Source organism: Sebastes umbrosus, chromosome 14, assembly GCF_015220745.1.
Source record: "Sebastes umbrosus isolate fSebUmb1 chromosome 14, fSebUmb1.pri, whole genome shotgun sequence".
Lineage (NCBI taxonomy): Eukaryota > Metazoa > Chordata > Actinopteri > Perciformes > Sebastidae > Sebastes > Sebastes umbrosus.
The window spans coordinates 8,788,915-8,809,857 of record NC_051282.1 but is presented as its reverse complement, the minus strand read 5'-3'; the positions used below and the strand labels follow the sequence as shown (position 1 = coordinate 8,809,857).

Here is a 20,943-nt window from a genome sequence, read left to right as displayed (position 1 = left end):
ATCAGTCGGTAAGGGCACAAAATGTGGTCCACGCAAGTACATGAACACAAATGACAATGCCTGGCCCAGTCGGTACAAAAACGTGTACCCTGGTGAACACACTCTACACCGGTGAAGGTAACAAACTTTCGCGATGCAGAGCTAATCAGACCGTTTCCATGACCGCAGCCGCTAACAAACATGGCGTCTGTGGAGGAATGTGTTTTCAATTGCATTCCTGTCCGAATGGAGAGTTGCGTGGAACATGTTTGTTCCCTAAGGGTTTTAAGGCCTCCATGACCTGCATCTAACACAGTATCTTTTCCCCCTCTGCGCCCGCTTTAACTCTCTTTTTTTGGTAAATTTAACCACTTTCTGATGTGCGAATCCAGAATAATTCCTACTGAACATCCAAATGCACTGTATTTACATATTTCATCTCTTCTCTTTGGGGATGTCTGTTTGACAGATATTCATTGTTTATAATTATGCGTTATTATGTATGTATAGCCTCTATATTATATTCCCTTTGTGCCACAAACTGACTGCTTTTGCAGACCCCCACTCAAGCAGTTATGGAGGCAGGGTGGGAGAAAGGAAAGTGAAAGTAAAAGGAAAGGGAGACCCAAAAGCTTCGTCACGTGGACACTCTGGGAAATAGTTGTAGAAGAATCTGGAAGAAAAATATAAATGCAGGGAAAGAAGGCAGAGAGAGAGAGAGGGATCCCTGCATTAAACAGACAAAGAAGAAAAGTAGAAGAGGACAAGAAGAGGAGGAGGAGAAGAAGTAGAGCTTCCTGTCTTGGACCGCTGCAAGGCTGCTCTCTCAGGACGAGAGGGAGGAGGGTGAAAGGGGAAGGAAAAGAGGGAGGTGAAGAACAGGAGCGAAAGACGGGAAAGGTAGCATCATCTCCCTCTATTCATCCCAGTCCTTCTTGAGGTCGAAGTTCCACTCCCACTCCAAGCAGACATTCTTGTCGTCGTCAACTAAGCGGGACTTGACCTGATAGTTGCCGCGTGACATCATGCCTTTGGGCGCCTCATCAACCGGGCATATAAACTCCTGCTCCTCTGGCTTTGGGCCGTAACTTCCCACCATGTGCGTCACCTTGTCCACTGCAGGAAGATACAAAATGGACACGAACGTTTGTGGCTCCAGAGGGAGCTGTGTGAAGTCTAATAAATTGCCTCAAGTGATGTCATTTGAGTCAGTGTCGGTTGGGGATGAAAACTACAAACTGTTACAAAAAAATCGCTTATTGCTCTGCATGTATTCGCTACAAATCCTTCTCAAACTGCAAACTTGAAAACAAAAGCTGTTTATCTTACTACTTAAAAATGTTCTTAAATTTAAGAGCGCTCTGGAGATATCATATGTAGTTTGTTAGGAGTCGATCCTGGATGACAGTAGTACAGAAAAAAAGGTGGGAACTCAAAGTTAACGCGATAATAACGTGTTAACGCAAATTAGTTTTAACGCCACTAATTTCTTTAACATATTAACACAACTTGCGCTTTTTAGGTTGTAGCTTGTCAGGAAGGAGGCAAAATAATGCTCCAAACTTATGCTAAATTTTGGCGAGGAAAAACTGTCATGTCCATTTTCAATGGGGTCCCTTGACCTCTGACCTCAAGATATGTGAATGAAAATGGGTTCTATGGGTACCCACGAGTCTCCCCTTTACAGACATGCCCACTTTATGATAATCACATGCAGTTTGGGGCAAGTCATAGTCAAGTCAGCACACTGACACACTGACAGCTGTTGTTGCCTGTTGGGCTGCAGTTTGCCATGTTATGATTTGAGCATATTTTTTATGCTAAACGCAGTACCTGTGAGGGTTCCTGGACAATTTTTGTCATTGCTTTGATTTGTTAATTGATTTCCAATAATAAATATATACATACATTTGCATAAAGCAGCATATTTGCCCACTCCCATGTCGATAAGAGTATTAAATACTTAACAAATCTCCCTTTAAAGTACATTTTGAACTAATAAAAAATTTGATTAATTTGCGATTAACCATTTTAATCGATTGACAGCCCTAGTGGGAACACATATTGCTAACATATCATTGGTCATGATGAATAATACATTAGCTGAATCAATATGTATTATTCAGAATAGGGTAGCTTTAGCATATTGTTTGCATTTGATGCATGATGTTACACCACCTTTTTGCATGGCATTTATTTTGTTTGTAATTTTATAACATAGTGTGTGTACATGTGTACTTTCATTCATGTACACTTTCTTGTTAAAAACTCATCTTCCTACTGGGAAAAATAGGATGCAAATGCTAAATGTACACTCAGTCTCATGTGGGATAAATGGCACATTTTTAAGTATAAATGGGGACATAAATGGGAACATAATGACAACTTTTTTTCATCCATTGCAATAACTGCATGTTCATGCTGCAATAGCACACATGATGGATGCTTAGTCACATTAAATGATCTGTTCTGAAGTGTATTTGGTCAAACTGCAGGCCATAAATGACAAACATGAACACTGATTGATGTTCAGTTGCTTCATGTCTTCTTGTCATTTTATGATCTGCATCATTGATAAAACTAAATGGGTAGTCTTGTATTATAGGATCTTAACAGGGTGCAGTTTATTTGGCATATGTTGGCTGAATTGACCTTACCTGTTATTTCTTTTCTGGATAACACATGATGGTACCGCAAGCCAGCGACGATTTCTCTGTTCACCTGCAGACACACACAATTTCATCAAATCTCCAAATCTTGTCTGCCAAAACCCGCACCCCAAAATTATTATAAACCTAGAGTGACATGAAGTTATCAGCCCGTTATGTGTTTCATTGTTCCTCTTTGACTTTTAGTTCGTAGTGTGGGTCAAGCTCATGGATGTATTAAAAGAACTGGATACAGCGTTCGAAGAGGGCTCTCGTTCATTCCTATGGGAGTCGCTCAGTGGAGCTTGAAGCCAAAATGGCTCGACTGCCGAGTGATAAAGTACCCGCATCATCCGGCGATCTTCCACATCCATTGGGCCCGTAGAGCAGGCGCAGTAGCGTTTCCTTTAACTCCTGGGTCTCATTCACATGAACGGAGGAAGGAAAATAACTCTGGGTTCGGCTATTAATGCATTTTACAACTTTTAGGACCTAATGATTTAAATAAGGGCTATTCTAGTGTTCATACTTCAACAAAAAAAAAAATATCTGCTGATTTATGGACGTCTCTTTCCCAATGTAAGTACACCATTTGGCCACTACGAAAATTTGCCTCACAGCCCGGTGCTCTTCCTGGGAGCTTGGTCAAGCTCCAAAAACAGTGGATGCTACATTTCCCATAATGCAACATTTTTCAGTTGCAGGTAACCTTTTAGTAGGGCTGTCCCGAATACCATTTTTTGGGCTTCGAAGCTTCGCTGAGTAATATTCGAAGATTCACGGCGGGGTGGAGCGCAGCAGGCTGACATGTTCTTCTGTCTGTCTGTCTCCATCTCCTCCATTTCAGTACCGGGGGCAGCACCGCTGCTATACTACTGTACACACACACACCTCTATACACAACAAACAGCGATATCCATCTGAGAATAACTAATAATAATTCATGTTGAATTTGAGTAATGAATAATGTTGTGGGATTATTCCTTATTTCATGGAGTATTTGGGAATGTACACATTATTATTACATATTTATATATATATAAATAAATAAATAAAAAACAAAGCATTCAAGTAGTGATTTGGAGGTTGAATACCAATACCAATGGTCGAAGCTTCGAAGCATTTGGGTCAGCCCTACCTTTTAGGGTGCATGTTTTTAAATTTCTAATAAAAAAATAAATAAAAGTCATCTATATTGACACCAAATATTGATTTCCATGCATGTCAGGCAAAATGCACACACAGACCAATGAGCTTTTGTGTTGTGGGTGAAGCTGCGGTGAAGCCATTTGTCCAGCAGGTGTCCTCACAGCAGAGCAGTCAGTCACTGAGTCACTCACATTCTCAGCACATCTCCCCTCAGGGCCAAGTCTCCACTTCAACAAAAAACTGTGCATCATACGGACAATTAGCCACTACATCTACATTTCTATTTACGCCAAATAAAACTCACACCTTCTCATCTTTTCTAATTTTTGATCAAATCCTCTTTTGTTTTAGCATCATTCACCCCCAGATTTTAGTGTCCTATCCTTAGTCTTAGTTCTATCCAGTACAGGAATACTTCCCACAGCCTGAATCTCTCTCAGACCATTAGAGGAGACAATAGATGATCTGGTATTCAGCTTGTGAGTGTTTTCCAGCAGCACTACTGAATTTTAGAGATATGATGAACAACCAGTAACAGCTGCTGCTGAATCGAATGTAGTTCCTGGATTGATCTTGTTGTTTGTTGGTGCATTTTTTTTTTTTTTATTCCTGCATGTGGCTAACTGGGCAAATATTTCAAGGTCCCCAGTCTGTATTTATTTATAGTGGACATGAGGATGCTGCTTGGGAAAATAGCTGCTGTGTGTTTACAGGAGTGCTGATGGGTTTATTTGTAACAGAGCAGGGAAGGAGAGGGAAGAGGATGAAGGTGTGAGGAAGTGAGGAGGTGAGGAGGTCGACAAGTGACGACGGGGCAAGGAGAGAAGAAGAAGAAGAAGAGAACAGAGAAGATGAAGCAAGAGAAAGACAAAAAAAAGGTGATGAAAGGAAGAGGAAAAAACAGACATTAGTGGAGAGGGTGGGAGAGTGGCATTAGAGGGAACAGTTAATGGAAAATGATTGAGAGGAGAAGAAAGAGGAAACCAACCGCAGTCATTGCAGCTATCGCTGATTTCTCCAGAAAGTAGCAGTTGTGCTAATATATTAAAGTTGAACTGGGAGGGATCTGGGGCAGTTGTCTATGACAAAATGAGAGTGTAACTCAATCTGTCGACAACTTGTTGATCCAGCCCGTTTTCATTCACAGGGCATCAAATACCGACGCTTTGTCACACCCCTCGGAGTGTGATACCGCACGGGGAAAGTGCACCGGGAGTGTGGTGACGTAGTTCAAAGAGCAAAAAGACGCACTAAGGTTGGCCAGGTGGTGAGGTAGATGGGTCCAACAAACACAAGACTTTCATCCAGGAGGCCGCTGTTCGTGTCCCGTGTGTTAAGTTTGACTTTCACGTTACAATCAGCTGTTCGTTTGTGTCCCGTGTACACAACGTCCAGTCACATTTTCAATGTACAAACCTAGTCATTTTAAAACCAAACAAGTTGTGTTTTTTGAACCTAAGTGGTTTTGTTGCCTAAACCTAAGCAAGTGATTTTGTTTAATCAACAACATTAAGCATGTGTTTACTGCGACCGGGGTCTGACAAAGTGTCAGTATGTGACGAGTTGGGATGAGAACATGATGGTTGATCACTTTGGTGAGTCTTTTGGACAAAAATGAAGCACCCAGGGCAGCAAACAGGAGTAGTGGTGATACCAACCCGGTCCTCACTGTTGTTGTGCAAAGTACTGTTCTGGATTTTTACTCTTTTCTTCTTTTCTTTTAGTTGGAACTAACATAACAAGCGAGCTTGCATGCTAACATTCAGCTAAGTAGCACTTAACACAAACTCCAGCTGAGGATGCACTAGGGCTGACCTGATTGCTTGGAAGCTTCGACCGCTGCCATGGTATTCAACCTCCAAATCACTATTCGAATGCTTTGTTTACATTTTTTTTTTTACAAATTTTGAATTAAAAAAAATATATATTTTATATACAACTATGTAATAATAATGTATAAATCCCAAAATAGCCCATGAAATAAGGAAAAATTCCTCAACATAATTCATTATTCATATTCAACATTAATTATTTTGTTGTTTTGTTGTGTGTAGAGGTGTGTGCAGTAGTGCGGCAATGGCACTGAAACGGGGGGATGGAGACAGACAGACAGAAGAACATGTCAGCTTGTCAGCCCCACCGCAATGCTCCTTGAAGCATCGAATACCTTTGAATATTTCTCAACAAAGCTTCGAAGCCCAAATAATGGTATTCGGGACAGCCTTATGATGCACAGTAAACCAAATAATTAGACAAAATACAATTTCGACCTGAGGATCTGATGGCGCTAAAGGAAATGTCTGGGGATCATCAAAGTAATTCATATTAATCCTGAAGGGATCTTGAATGTCAATACGAAATTTCCTGGCAATCCATCCAATAGTTCGAGAAATTTAACTGAATACTACAAATGTGAAACAAGAGGAAAATTCACATCGGTACCAAATTTAAAGGAAAGTCAGGGGATCACTAAAGTCAGTAGGCCTCATCCTCGGGGGGCCGTGAATGTCTGTACAAATTTCATCTCAATCCATACAATAGTTGTTGAGATATTTCAGTCCGGAGGAAAGAGGTGGACCAACCAACTGACATTGTCATCCCGCTAGCATGGATATCAATACTATCAAAGTATTAAAAGTGATGACTTCCTAATTTTAGCAATCTAAAACATAATCAATAGTCCGACTTGAGAAACTTTACTGACGTTAAAAGAAAGAAGGTTGCCTCTCTAGCATTAATCCTTACTGGCACTATAAAATGAAAGGACTCATTAAATATGATAATGGTCCTGTTTGATATTATGGTTTGATCGTATAGTACACGGTGGCTTGCTCAGCACGGTCTCTATCTCTTCATCACTTACAGTAAATACCTGATCATCTGTTTGTTCATTTCATACATACAAACTTTAATCCATCCATAATGTACTGGAAATCTCTCCATCGTTAATAGACCTCTGTGTGACCACATCTATCCTTCTGCATCTTACCTTGAAGTGTATCTTTAGTTTGAACATCATTCCTTCCTTTAGGGTGAAGGTCTTCTCCTTCAGAGCGTCCAGGTCTCCTGCACAAACAACAACAATGAAACATCATGACTCGTGTGACATCACCTGCTACAGCATCTCAGAATGACTCACTATGTGATCACACTGCTGCTGATTTACACATAAAGAAAGCAGAATTGTAGTAGAATAAACATCTGGAAATGTATTTGAAAAAAAAGAAAAACAGTCTTTAATAGCTTTTATCAGTTAGTACTTCTTCTTTCTTTCTTGTTTATTTCTTTCCTTTATTTATTGAATTTCCAAGCAAATAGATGACAAGTGAGCATCAATTAAGATTTTGAATACATATAAAACAGAACAGATAAGAGAAAAAAGAACCGTGAATGGCCAAAAGACACAAAAACAAAATACATGTACAAAAAAGGTATCAGAAATGTGTCCGATAGTGCCCAAAATTCGGTATTGGCGAGTCCGCCAGTCTACGCACCGATACATTACCATAATATATGAACCCAGAAAAAAATCAACTTGTTTAACCGCTAATCAGTTCTTCTTCGCCGCTCCAAAACAGTAGCCTTCACGGAGCTGTTGCCCTGGATGTATCATGGCTGCTACTGGCAACTACTGTTTAAGACCAGCGAAGAAGAAGTGATTGCAGGTAGTTTGTCACATAACCATAGCAAACAACAACAGTGCGGTGTGAGTCGGAGTGAGGAAAATGTCAGTATTTCACAGTGGAAAATCCAACAAGTAAAACTGAATAATAAAAGAAAGTTCTATTGCATTCATTCTCTGTATGTATTCATGTATTACAAAGGGTTTAACCTGAGCCAGGCCAAACAAACATAGTAATCATATCATATCCATACATGGTCAGTAGTAAACAGCTGTTTAATAATAATAATAATAACAACTATATTTTGTATCACGCTGGTATCAGATCGGTACTCGGTATCGTCCGATACCGCAAGTTCAGGTATCGGAATCGGTATCAGGAAGGAAAAAAAGGTATCGAAACATCTCTAACTTAAAATACAGAATATAGCATGAAAGTTTGTTATTCTTGGAAGCTGTTAGTAACTCTTAGTTAAGTTCGATAAAATAGCAGCTGGAAATGCACTAACAGGTTTGCTTTGTGGTGTACAATATGATAAATGTGGCTCACTTCATAATTAAATCATTCAAATATACACTTAGTTCAGGGGATTTGGAGCGTTCCCCTCTCAGGTGTTCAGCTAAATAAGAGGAATTAAAGACATACTTAAAAGATATAGGCGCCTTTTGCATTCGTACCCCAGTACAACTCGTTATTTAGAGTCACTGGTTAAACTGGAATGGCTTCTTTGTAACAATACAAGTGTCTTGCCGTTGGGTTGACTGGGTTCATATTGAAGGAGTGGGAAGCATCCTGGACCATTGTAAAAGCACATAGCAATCAGAAATGCATCCACCGCCTAATCACTTTATATCTCAATTTAAACCCAACCATCAGTCCTGAGTGCCTCCTAATGGACAGAGAGAGACAGAGGAAGGAGGAGAGGAGATGAAGGAGAGATAGAGGAATGGGATGAATAAAAACAGACAGCAGCAGTGACGTGTCGAGGAAGGGAGGCAGAAGGCAGACAGGCAAAGAAAGGAAGTGACCTACAGATAACGCACATAAACAGAACATATAGCACATCGCTTCCCTCAGAAGTGCACTGTTTGTGGTTAGAGGGTTGATTCCCACTGGTGTCACCCATATTAAATATATATGCATTTGTGGCACATTTAGGCACTTTAAGTAAAAAGCCTCCAAGATTCGACATATTGCTCTCACTGATGAAAATCACTATCTCACTGCTTTCACTTCAGTTCAGAATCGACATGTCCCCCTGTGGTTTGAGAGCTTTATACCACCACAATAAATACTTTTACCTCCCCATTAGATCAAAACGAAAATGTGTGTCACCGAGCTAATAAATCTGTTCCTCAGTGGCTGACATTTTGAAGGTTTTTCACTGCTCCATCGCTGTCTCATTTCATTCAGTCCATCTCCCTCTATGAACGGTGGTATGCAAATCTCCTCTCTCCCTTCTCCTCTCTCCTCTTCTTCCTCTCGTCTCAGGAGACAGAGGAAAGAGAAAGGATGCTGGCCTCCCCCGGGAGCGTCTGACTGAGAAAATAGGTCAGTGTGGAGAGCTGTCTACCTGTTCTCCTCACCCACCCACACACACACACACACACATGGTATGTACTCATGCAAGTATGCACGCAAGGATGCACATGCGCAGGCGAATCCACAATCTGAACATAAAGCTGAAGAAGCTCACACTAGGCAAATATTATGTATATAATATATATATGCTAATGCAAGAAAATCCCCAAATATAAGGGAATAAATGAACTAGAAAAATGCCCCTTGCAGCATGCTTTACTTTGTGACCCATTTAATTATACATGCCAAAAAAATATACAAATATTTGAGTTATTAATTTTGTTGTTATATATATATAAAAAAAATGTTTTTAAGCTGCTGATTCAGAATTAAATCTTAATTCAAAATACATTATCCACTTATAAAATATGATGCATTCTTTGTAGATTAAACTACCCAACAGTATATAAAGTAGTTACAGTAATAATAGCTCCACCTTGACCAGCGAGCAACACTGTGAGGCTGTACAGGTGCGCTTTGAGCTAAATGCTGATGTTCAGCAGGTGTAATGCAGGCGGCTACCTCTGGTTCTGAAAAGTGAAGCCAATGCTGAAGTGCCTTAAACTTGCGTTCTTTCTAACAGCCAGCAGGGGGCGACTCCTCTGGTTGCAAAAAGAAGTCTGATTGTATAGATGTCTATGAGAAAATGAGCCTACTTCTTACTTGATTTATTACCTCAGTAAACATTGTAAACATGAATTTATGTTCTCAATCACTAGTTTCAAATCTTCTTCAATACATCATGATGTTCATTTAGTAAATTATGGTCCCATTTAGAGTCAAATAGACCATAAAGCAGGGTATGCTTTAGGGCGGGGCTACCTCGTGATTGACAGGTCGCTACCACGGCGTTGTCTGGTCTGGGAGTTGACCGTGTTTTCGTCTTAGAACTTTAACCCTTTCACAGTGTGTTTTCAGTTCAAGAAAGTTAATTATAACCTTTTTGGTCACCATAAAGATGTCTTATTCAGTGTTTGGTTGTGCTTAGCTCCATCCTCTCGTGTCACTTCAGGTTGCAAAAAAAACAACATGGTGATGGCCAAAATGCCGAGGTTTCAAAACATCCACTTCTTATATAGATTCTATGATATAATGTTTACCATCTTCGTTTAGCATGCTATGCTGCATCAGTAGTAATAATCCAGTATTGTAAAACATGTAATAATTTAACACTCTAAGGACCATTCTGCATAATGAGTACTTCATCTTTTAATTACTGTTTTCTGTTCAAGAACTTTCCTCCCATTATTATATGTATTTCACAAACAAAATACCCTTAAATTGCTCACACATTAGAGACATAATGCTAGACCCACAGCACATAATAAGTGTGGGGTAAAGATTAGTGGCTGGCATAAAGAGGCCGCTTGCTTGGTGTGTGTGTGTGTGTGTGTGTGTAGTAAATGTGTAGAGGCATGCGTGCTCAGCAAAACCACCCTGAACCCTGGGAACATGAAAGTTTAACAAAGCCAGTGCTTACATTTAGGGCACTAAAGCACTGAAATGTCATAGTCAAGGATATTGCAATACACTGTATGTGACACACCATATATCATGGACCAAAGTGTTGTGTTAAACCTTATAGCATGAGCATAATGGTTGTGTAGTATGTTATCAGCTCAGACTCAAGACATGATGTGGTACATTTAAATGTATTTGACGTTTAACGTACACTTTAAGCCAAACTAGGTCACATTATTATGCTATGTTCTTTTGCATAGGTGCCTCCATTGGGCAACTAATCTTTATCTCTGGCTGTTGTATTGCTGTATCCACCGAGGCACAGAGACACATTAAGCTTTGCTGCCAGCTCAGCCTGGAAAAAAAAGTGGTTTTCATGTTTCAATGCATCAATGTTCAGACCGTTGATCTAATCACAGGCAACAACTGAAACGACAAAGAAACTGCAATTTCTTGAGAGCAAGAATGAATCTAAAAGTAAAGTCGTTGTCTTGTAGCAGTGCTGATAAAAAGGTAGCGATATACTGGATGATATCTAAAGCAAAAATGAAGTGATGAATTCAGAACGAGAAAGAGGAAGTGTCACGAGGCAATGAGCTGAGGCAAGAAAAATATGAGCAGTCAGACGATCGGACAGGTTCCAGACAAGCCAACAGTTTAGAAAGATTATCTAAACCACTAAAACAGGAAGTAAGTGCTCTCTTATAATGTCAGTAGTAAGACCTCCAGTATAGTAGGTCTGTGATGGATTATAATGTGTGTCTTAAGCTGGGCATACACTGTACGATTTTAGAAATGTTGTTGTGCAATTCCTACTCCTTCTGTACGAGTAGATTGTTTGCAATGTAAAGCCAAAGGTCAAAATGTATGTGCTCACACTGTACGGTCCGATCGTCAGCCACGACCTGAGAGCTCACACTGTACGTGTTAAATAGAAAAAAGAAAAAAAACACGGCCCGTTGGCCGCTGTGGAGCGTTTTGGGCTGTTGACAGTTGTCAACAAAGATTCGTTTAAAAGCTCAGAGGAAGGTAAAGTCTTTTTTCTAGCAGAGGCCTGTACGGGTCACAATGCTAACATGGCAGAAACGTACCGCCTCGATCATCAGCGCCATCCTGTGCGCTGAAACGTCTAAAAAAAAGAGACGCCAGCGTATGTGGACTCGCAGGTGGCGAGGAAGATGTGAATGTCAGAGAGGATTGGAGGTAAGGTAGCTATGTTTTACTATATCTATTGTACATTGATATCGGATTATTGGAATCAGCTCGTGGTTCTGCTTCAACTGTGCGAGAGCCTGTGGATGGCCGACCCAAATTTCTGACAGGTCAGAAATTCATCCGGCTGTCCTACGGTCGTTTGGGAGGAGTTAATCGGCCCCTATACACTGCACGGCAAACGACGTACAATGAAGTTGAAATTCGTTCCGACTCTAAAATGAGTCGTGTTGCTCAGAATTCGGGCCAGAAACAGGTTAAAATCTTACAGCGTATGCCCAGCTTTAGGTTGGTCTTCTTAGCAATGTCACTGCATTCCCAGATCTCAGCAATGATGAACAAAACTACAAAAATAACCCAAGAAATAATTAACCATATTATAGTTAATATTTTGGGATAGATTCTTATTACAGTATTACAGCATGAACAGAATCTCAGTCTTGAATGACTGTTTTACTGTAACCTAATTAAGTAAAAATAGTTGTAAATGCTTCAGCAGACATACAGTACATTATATATTATAACCTGTAACTGGCCCCCATGTCAGAGATGTTGAATGTTTTCAGACTTCAGAGACTTTCAGAGACTTCAGACACTCCTTCTGAGTGCACAAGGGAACACTTGAGAAGTTGACAGGGACCCAAACAACTTTGCAGAAGTTAAAGGTCTCTGATGGAACAACCGGTCCAGCGTGCAGTAAGAGCAAGAATCTCTTTTCTCTTCCACACTTCCACTTTCAAAGTGTAGAGCAATCACCTCTACTATAGTGCAATGTATCTCCCCCCCTGTTTTGCCACCCCTCTTTCTCTCTATCTCTATCATTAACACACATGCAGAGTATGCTCGTCATCACTTAGGGCTCCATGCTGCATTGGTAACAGCCTATAGTGTATAATGAGGTCTCTAATGCTTTCAGCCTCCGATGGAAAGTCCATTTCACATCCAGCCTGGTGCCGGCTCGGCTATCTAACTGCAACATGATCCACCAGCAGGAGCAGATTATTACCCTGCTGCTTACTCTATAGATTAATGATGAACGATGCTTTTGTCTCACACAGCATTCAGCAATTTCTCTTTTTCCCCTTTAGCTCTACAACGCAAACAAACACATTCATCTAAATTGAACCCAATCTTCATTTGAACGGCTTCCGGGAAAATATGAGAAAGACTAGGTCAGTTTTTTTTCAACAATTGAATGAACACAAGATTTTCCAGGTGCACTAGATAAACAACACACTGCCTCTGAAGAGCATTTCCTGTAATGGACTTGAGGTTTTTTGTCTGCTTGTTGCACGGGTTGCAAGTATTCTGTTTATTTTATAAGTAAAACATCAGAAAACAATGCAAGAGGAAATGATCTCATGCTGCAAATTTGGCAAAACAAGCCCCACATTAACTGTTTTACAGTTCCTCTGTAGAATCGTCATAAACAAATGAAGTCATACTGTAATTGAATTCAGTTAAATGATTTCTGCCCATTGAGAAGAAAAAAAAGCACACTTGGAGGCCTAAAGATGGTGATGTCAGCCGGCTGGTTATAAGGTCTCTTTGTCTAGAGAAAGACTGGCAAGATTGTCATGAATGTTCACATGCCATGAATATATTGGCATTGATATTTCTAAATCTCCCACAAAAAATTACCCTTATACCCACTATTTTGCAATAGCAAATATGTTTGAAATGTCACTCTGATTATGTTTCTCATCAACATAAAAAGGAAACATTTATATTGAATGTATTTGTGATCTGTTTAATGCCACCAAAGCAAAACGCTCATATTAAATGTATCTACAAAAAGTTAATTGTCAACAAACTTTATGTGTTTTCCCTATCATATTCAAAAACACTGCATCCTACATTTCCCATAATGCACCTGGATAGCGTTTCATTAGACCCTCACTGCCTGGTAAACATCACCACATGCAGTTTGTAATGCAAGCTCCCTATTAAAAATTTAAAATCTCAAGACCCAGTCGATAACGCTGATGACATCACTATGACATCATCGGGGTGGGCAAAGCTCCTCCAGAGCTACAGAAGACAAACTATAACTTGTATAAATGAAATAACCACATGGTAAGACCTGTTTTTGTATACTGTGTGAATTAAATACTTGACAAATGAAAAGTACTCTAGAGTATTTCCTCATTTTAAGACCTTGAGTGCAAAATTCAACAACAGTTGCAAGTGAAATTATAGAGAAAAAAGAATATAGACCAAGCCTACTGTATATCGCGATAGAAACAATATCGAAAAAATACTCCCGATAGACATTTTTCTATTGTTTTGACGATATATACCGTCATATTGCCCAGCCCCCAGTCTTTCTGTTAAAAATGTGTTTTGCCCAAGTCCAAGTCGAGATTACTTAATCGATTTTCCCTCCACCTTTCACTTCCTCCATCATCTATGATTGCGATCAGATCTGAGAGCATTAGATCTGTCTGGTGTGGAGGCACAGCCTGCTTTTTCCATTTCGTGCTATTCAGCAGATCTTCCATTACACAGTGAAACATGCACATTAAAGGCTGCGAGATACTCTCTCTGTGTTCGAATCAGACGGAACGGCTTAGTACAGAGTGAGTATCGCCTAGCAACCAGGTGACCTTTCCCTATTAGCAGCCTGTGATTGTGTCTTTTTGTGTGTGTGTGAGAATGTGCATGTGTGTGTTATTGTGTATGTGATATAGGTAGGGAAATCCTCAGACAAGGAAAAATCATGCAATTAGGAAATCCACAAACACAGACGAACACGCACAACTGTTGACACACCCCGCCACACAAGTCAACACACAAACACAGATCGATCCTTTCCTCAACTTTATCCCCTGTAGGGAGTGACATAATCTCTTTGCAGCCACCTGATTACCATGGACCGCAGACAAACACACACACACACACACACACGAGCTACAGACACCTCACTCCCCTTCCCTGAATGTCGCTTTCGCCTACACCCAGGGGAAGATGTCAATACTGCCCACTAAGCAAACATTTAGCTGTCTCTCCTCTCTCAAGCGTGGACACACCCACTGCAGTCTTTCTGCACATAAAAGGCAGCACATGGGGTGAGACGGCTCGCTCCGGGGGAATATCATTGACTTGTGTCACCATATTGGGTGCGAGGGTATAGAAGCACCATACCACCACATCCACAACTAGCCAGGGTTTAGGGAGAAATGTAAAGCTGGATAGAGAAAGAATAAACAGAAGAGTGATGGAAGGGAAGCATTGCGTACCTGTCAGGTCCAGGGTGATTGGTTCACGAGCATCGTCCAACAGCAGGGTCAGTCTGGTCACCTGGACATTAGCCACATTGGGGTCTGGTGAGGAAAAACAGTCTGGTTTTAAAAGTATTCATAGATATTTGTTTTCATTGTCGTACATCTTTGTACAACATCATATATATTGCCTATTTAATCCATACACAAACAGAAATGTAAATGTTGTGGTTTTATGGGAGGTTACTTCCTGGTACTATTTCTTCAGTTACACAGTTCAGTACATTTTCATACTAACATTTGATACTTAGCACTAAAGGCTAACTGCAATTGAGGCGGATGGTAATGTCAATAATGTGATGTTAGTTTTGCAAAAATGAAAGTAGCTATTGGAAAAAAACAAATGTCACTCAAAACCACAAATGTCAATTGCATGGTGGTGCTACAAAAAAAGTCAGGAGATCAGCAGAGTCGTTAGGATTCATCCCCTGGGAACCTTGAACATCTGCACAAAATCTCACAGCAATCCATCTAGTTGTTGAGGTATTTCAGTCTGGATCCGAGTGGTGGACTAAGGCCCTGTTCTGACCTGATATTACCACGTGTCCTCAGTGATCGGATCAAAAGTGGACAGCTTTAAGTACGTCTGTTCACACCTGGCATTAGAATGTGTCTCCAGATGCGTCTTAAGTGACCACGTGATTGGATCTCACTTCCCCCCGCTCTATATGCAAATAAACACATTGTAAACACACGACTAATACAGCAGACGTTGTTATGTAATATTACAGGAATATCAGTAGTAATATCCTACATATTTTTGAATTTATCAACATCAAAATAAAAGATTTTTGCACCGGCGATCCCCAGGGACCTCCATACTGCTGGCACTGCCGCCTTTGCTAGGCAACAGCAGGGTACAGAGCTTCAGAGAGCCGAGGATGAGAGAGAGAGCGAGCGGGCGGGTGTCAGCTCCGCGCAAAGTAGCGGAACAAAAACCCCAACACACTCCGACATTGTGATAATAATGTACTTTGCATGCCTAATCTGATAGTCTGTAGATATGTAGCCTATAGATAAGATATATTTTAATAAAATACAGTTGTACCGACAGAATACAGTAGAGCACAGAGGCCGTTTCCATGCTGCGAGGAAGACAAGTGCTCACGTCTGTCTGTCTAGTCACATGAGGAGCGAAGAGATCTGCGGATCCCAGAAGGACCTCAGTTGAGTAGGCGGTCCTTAATGTGGCCCAGGACACATTCACTACACACTACTAAAATAATGTGGTCATATGTGGCCCAGACCGCCCGATCGGATCTCAATGTGTCCTCAATGCGTCTTGAGTGCGTTCTCACCTGTACTCAGAGCTGTCCATTTGTGATCCGATCACTGAGGACGCATGTTAATACCAGGTCTGAACAGGGCCTGACTGACAATTTAGCCACGTCACTAAAATAAAAAATATTAATGATATTAGTGCTGAAATTGTTAAAATAGCACAGTCCATAACCATTTCAGCCATTGTAAAAGAAAGTAACCGTCCAATACCAGTATTGTGGACCATCAGGATTCAGCATGGACAGATTAAAAGATAAAAGACTCACAATAAATTCCTCTCCTCCCCTCTCCACTCCGCTATGCTTTTCCTTTCTCTCATTACAGCCTTTCCCACCGTATTCAATGTTACCAGATGAAGATGAGGCGGTGTTGAGTTACAGCAGTGGGGGAGTCAGAGCTATTCTACTGATATCAGCTGTTATGGCCCGGCTGCTGGATTAGAGATGCTGAGGCAAGCAGGTCTGTTCCAGTGTGTGTATGTGTGTGTGTGTGTGTGTGTGTGTGTGTGTGTTTGATCAGAAGTTGATGACTGCGAGGAACTATGCACCAAGTCGTTATATTGAGTGAATGGTATTATTAAAGCTGCAGTAACACTAGGGTGAATCACCAGCTCCTCTATCACCTCATGTAAACAACAAACACACACACACACAAACACACACACACACACCTGCCGTCATTGCTGCCGTTCCCAGCAGGGTCTGCTTGTACTTGACCAGACTCTCGTCCTCTTGGTCCAGTCGATGAATCTCCTCCAAACTCCTCTGGGCCGGAGCAATGTAGTTTAGGTTTCTGTCGTCTTCTTCCTCCGCAATACACAAATTCTTCTTGTCAGACAGTAGACCTTCAAGAAAGAAGAGAGAAGACCATTAAATGGATACTGTTGAAGTGACTGCAGGTAGACGTATCCCCCACACGCCTATACAGATGAGCTCAGTTCATTAATGGAATCAGTCTATTGAGCACAATCTAGCTTGTTATTAGCTCACCTTCCTCAAGCCCAGGATGGCCAAAATTTTAAAAAATGTGTGCATCCTGGACTTCAAACCCACAAAAGGCACAACTAGACCACACCGTCAACCATCATACCAAGTTTGAAGTTCCTAAGTTAAATAGTTCCGAGTTCTGCTCCGGAAATTAAAGTGTGATACGCGGACAGGTTCATTGGGAATATAAACTGAGAGGAAGCTGTTGTAAGAATAATATGTTAAATTAATAGTGTCATTGTAGGTACAATGACACTATTAATTTGCTCCAACTTCTGTTTGATAAAACATGCTCTATAGTTCTGTATAATGTTGGGGTTATTTAATTTAAATTTCTTTGTTTTACATGGTTATAAAGTCATGTCAGTTTAAAACAGTTTCCTCCCTGTCTCACAAAATATTAAGAGAAGATGAAGTGCCTATGACTATTACACTAACAAAAAAAAACAAAATAATAAAAGCTGACCTCTCTGACGGTCCCTCGGAAAGTGCAAAGAAGGGAAAGGCAAATAACATTTTCAGCAGAGCTCATCTGCAGTCAATATTTCTGTTATATTTCAGTGACTGAAAACTGCACAGGCACAGGCAAGATTGCTTTACTGTCTGGGATAAGACGCATATTACTCCAGGTAGGCCAGCTCTAGCCATCCGGGGTTTGATTTCATCAGGGATTTTGATTCAATATTGAATTTTACAGACATTCGATAATGTGTTCTGCAAGCTGAAATTTAATTTTAGCATCTCCACCTTATCAGTATACCACCTCCAGAGCGTAAATACTTGCAGACTGGAAAAGTTACACTAACTGGAAGGATGTGGCCGGACAAAACCACAGTTGACAGCAGTAAAGCATTTCTGTTTACAGAACAGTATTTGAACCTGTATCACAAATATAGGTGAGACATTTATACCAGAAAGAGATCGTACAACACAGCAGGCTCTTATTTACCAAGATGTTGACAACCTTTTATCATTCCCCAGAGTCCTCACTAAAATTTGCTTTACATACTAGATAATCCATCAGAGTGGGCACTTCATGGCTGCATTACAACCAGTGGGCTACCTCCGAGTCTCAGAAGTGAAGCCAATGCTGAAGTGCCTTAAATTTGCATTCTTTCTAACAGCCAGCAGGGGGCGACTCCACAGGTTGCAAAAAGAAGTCTGATTGTATAGAAGTCTATGAGAAAATGAGCCTACTTCTCACTTGATTTATTACCTCAGTAAACATTGTAAACATGACTTTATGGTCTCAGTCACTAGTTTCAAGTCTTCTTCACTACAGCACGATGTTCATTTAGTAAATTATGGTCTCATTTAGAGTCAAATAGAGCATAAAGCAGGGGATGCTTTAGGGCGTGGCTACCTTGTGGGAGTTGTCCATGTTTTCGTCTTACAACTTTAACCCTTTCACAGTGTGTTTTTAATTCATGACAGTTAATTATAACCTTTTTGTTCACCAGAAAAATGTCTTATTTAGTGTTTGGTTGTACTTAGCTCGAGGTTTCAAAAGGGCAGTCCACAAACCAATGGGTGATGTCACAGTGACTACGTCCACTTCTAAGTCTATGATTACAAGCTTAGCATTAGCAATAATGTAACTTTGACCACAATATGACCGGACATTATGTTAATTCCTTCTAAATTTTTTCAATAATGAATAAACTCAAGATTCCTCAAGATTCTGTGTCTTTCTAAAAAAGAAAAACAGGTCCAAACATTCAAGGGCGGAGATAAGAAAGCGCTCGCACAAGTCATTTTTTCAACAGCCGTAATGGAGGTTGGGGAATAAACTGATAAATTACCTATTTAGTGTTCTTCCTTCTCTCATCAACTAACAACACACACACACACAGCGACAGATCATTTATAAAACATTACATGGTCTCCTACACAAATGTACAATGCATACCTCTAGACTCCAATTATCTGGAGAACGAGACACGCAGACACAAGCGGTGCTGTGGACGTGTATTTACTGTGCTGTAACAGCCTCGTGTAATAGCCTCTGGTTCTGTTTTTACTGTTCATAATGAGACGGCTCAGTGTACATCAGCTCAGAGCTGTGTGTGCAGGTAATTGGATGGCACCGAGAGTATACACACACACACCTTAGTCACAAACATACCCACCAAACGGCATGTAAATGCAGTCAAACAGAGTTACAGACTCTGTAAACATTAGTGGAAATCAAATGTGTTAAACAGGGACATGATGACCCGACACAATTGTCAACACACACACACACACACACACACACACAGATGCACTCCTCTGTGTTCGAAGCAGCACCCCACCCAGTCAGGGCCAAACATGACTGCCTTCGCCCGTCACCATGGCAACCTTTTCAACTCCCCTTGCGGTGACATCACCTTTGCTGTGGATCTGTTTTATATGACTGAATATACAAGGTGGAGCTTTTATTTTTTACTTGTAGCAAGAGAGATCTATGGTGTATCAGTGTTTATAGTACATTTCCATAAATCTATATATTTAACGGGATGGTTTCTTTCTTAATGGGTATTATCTCTTGGTTGTTGTTTTTCTTAAATCAATATTTAGCCACAGTGCATTTTAATAATATAATAAATAAATATATAATAAAATAGGCTTTTTTGCTACAATACATTTTTCTCATTTTTGCGATAAGGCTAGTCCACAATCACTTAACACAGTGTGTGGTAAATTGTTAGCATGGAGCACTACAGACAATGATTTTCTGGGGTCAACACATGGATGATTTTGGCATCTGCAATATGTTGTCATCACTTTAAAGGACCAGTGTGTAACAACTAGTGGGATGTATTGGCAGAGATGCAATGTTATATTAATAAGTATGTTTTCTATAGTGTATAATCACCTGATAACAAGAGTTGTTGTGTTTTCGTTACCTTAGAATGAGCCGTTTATATCTACATAGGGAGCGGGTCCTCTTCACGGAGTCGGCCATGTTGCACCGCCATGTTGCTACAGTAGCCCAGAACGGACAAACCAAACACTGTTAACTTAAAAAGTTAACATGAAGAGGACCCGCCCACTATGTAGATATAAACGGCTTATTCTTGGGCCGCAGTCGATGACATTACTTGCTCCCATCGCCGCCGTTTTCTCTCTCTCTCTCTCTCTTCATCACTCACTTCCCACATACACACACACTCTAAGCACTCTACTTTTACAACAAATGGCTCTAGATAGGGTCATTCACGTTTTCCTGTCGACCACTGTAGTTCTTCTGCACGCTTGGCAAACAGGAGAGGCTTCAGTTGGTTGATAAGTGATAATATTTTGTTGAGCCCCCCCCCACCTTTAAATCTATTTAAAAGTGCAATTTACACATTTAAATATGTGTATGTTTACACACATTTTTTATCCTTAATGTAAAAGGATTAGGTGTTCAGCAGATGAACAGAAGTTTCTTTCACATCCACTGTGCTGTCTTTGAAAACGAGACCTTCAAAATGTTCTTTAAAATCCTTGATTCTGATATTAAATATTCATACGTGAAAATCCATAAATTAGCCATCCGGTTTGAATCATACTATTCTATACTATTAAAGACAACTGTTTTTTTTAAAGATTTCAGGTGGTGTTGGATCCAGTTCATTTATGAAAGGCGCTGAAAACATGAGGAAGTATAATGGTGAGGTGAAAAACATCTGGTTTGAAATATTAACATAAAGATCTAGTGCTGATTTTTTCCCCTCTCCCTTCTACACACACAAACACATTAAACTCTATAGTATGT

General features: G+C 40.4%; 1 protein-coding gene across 1 annotated transcript in view; it reads right to left on the bottom strand.

Moving 5' to 3' along the window:
- Positions 1–207: 207 nt before the first annotated feature.
- arhgdig (Rho GDP dissociation inhibitor (GDI) gamma) overlaps positions 208–20,943 on the bottom strand; it is a 31,657-nt gene continuing 10,921 nt past the window's right edge. Inside the window, exons 2-6 of the mRNA XM_037793633.1 lie at positions 16,886–17,059; positions 14,893–14,976; positions 6,766–6,842; positions 2,637–2,700; positions 208–1,095 (exon numbers count right to left, since the gene is read on the bottom strand). Of these exons, the coding sequence (XP_037649561.1) occupies positions 896–1,095; positions 2,637–2,700; positions 6,766–6,842; positions 14,893–14,976; positions 16,886–17,059 (599 nt within the window). The 3' untranslated portion in view covers positions 208–895. The remainder of the gene's footprint in view (positions 1,096–2,636; positions 2,701–6,765; positions 6,843–14,892; positions 14,977–16,885; positions 17,060–20,943) is intronic.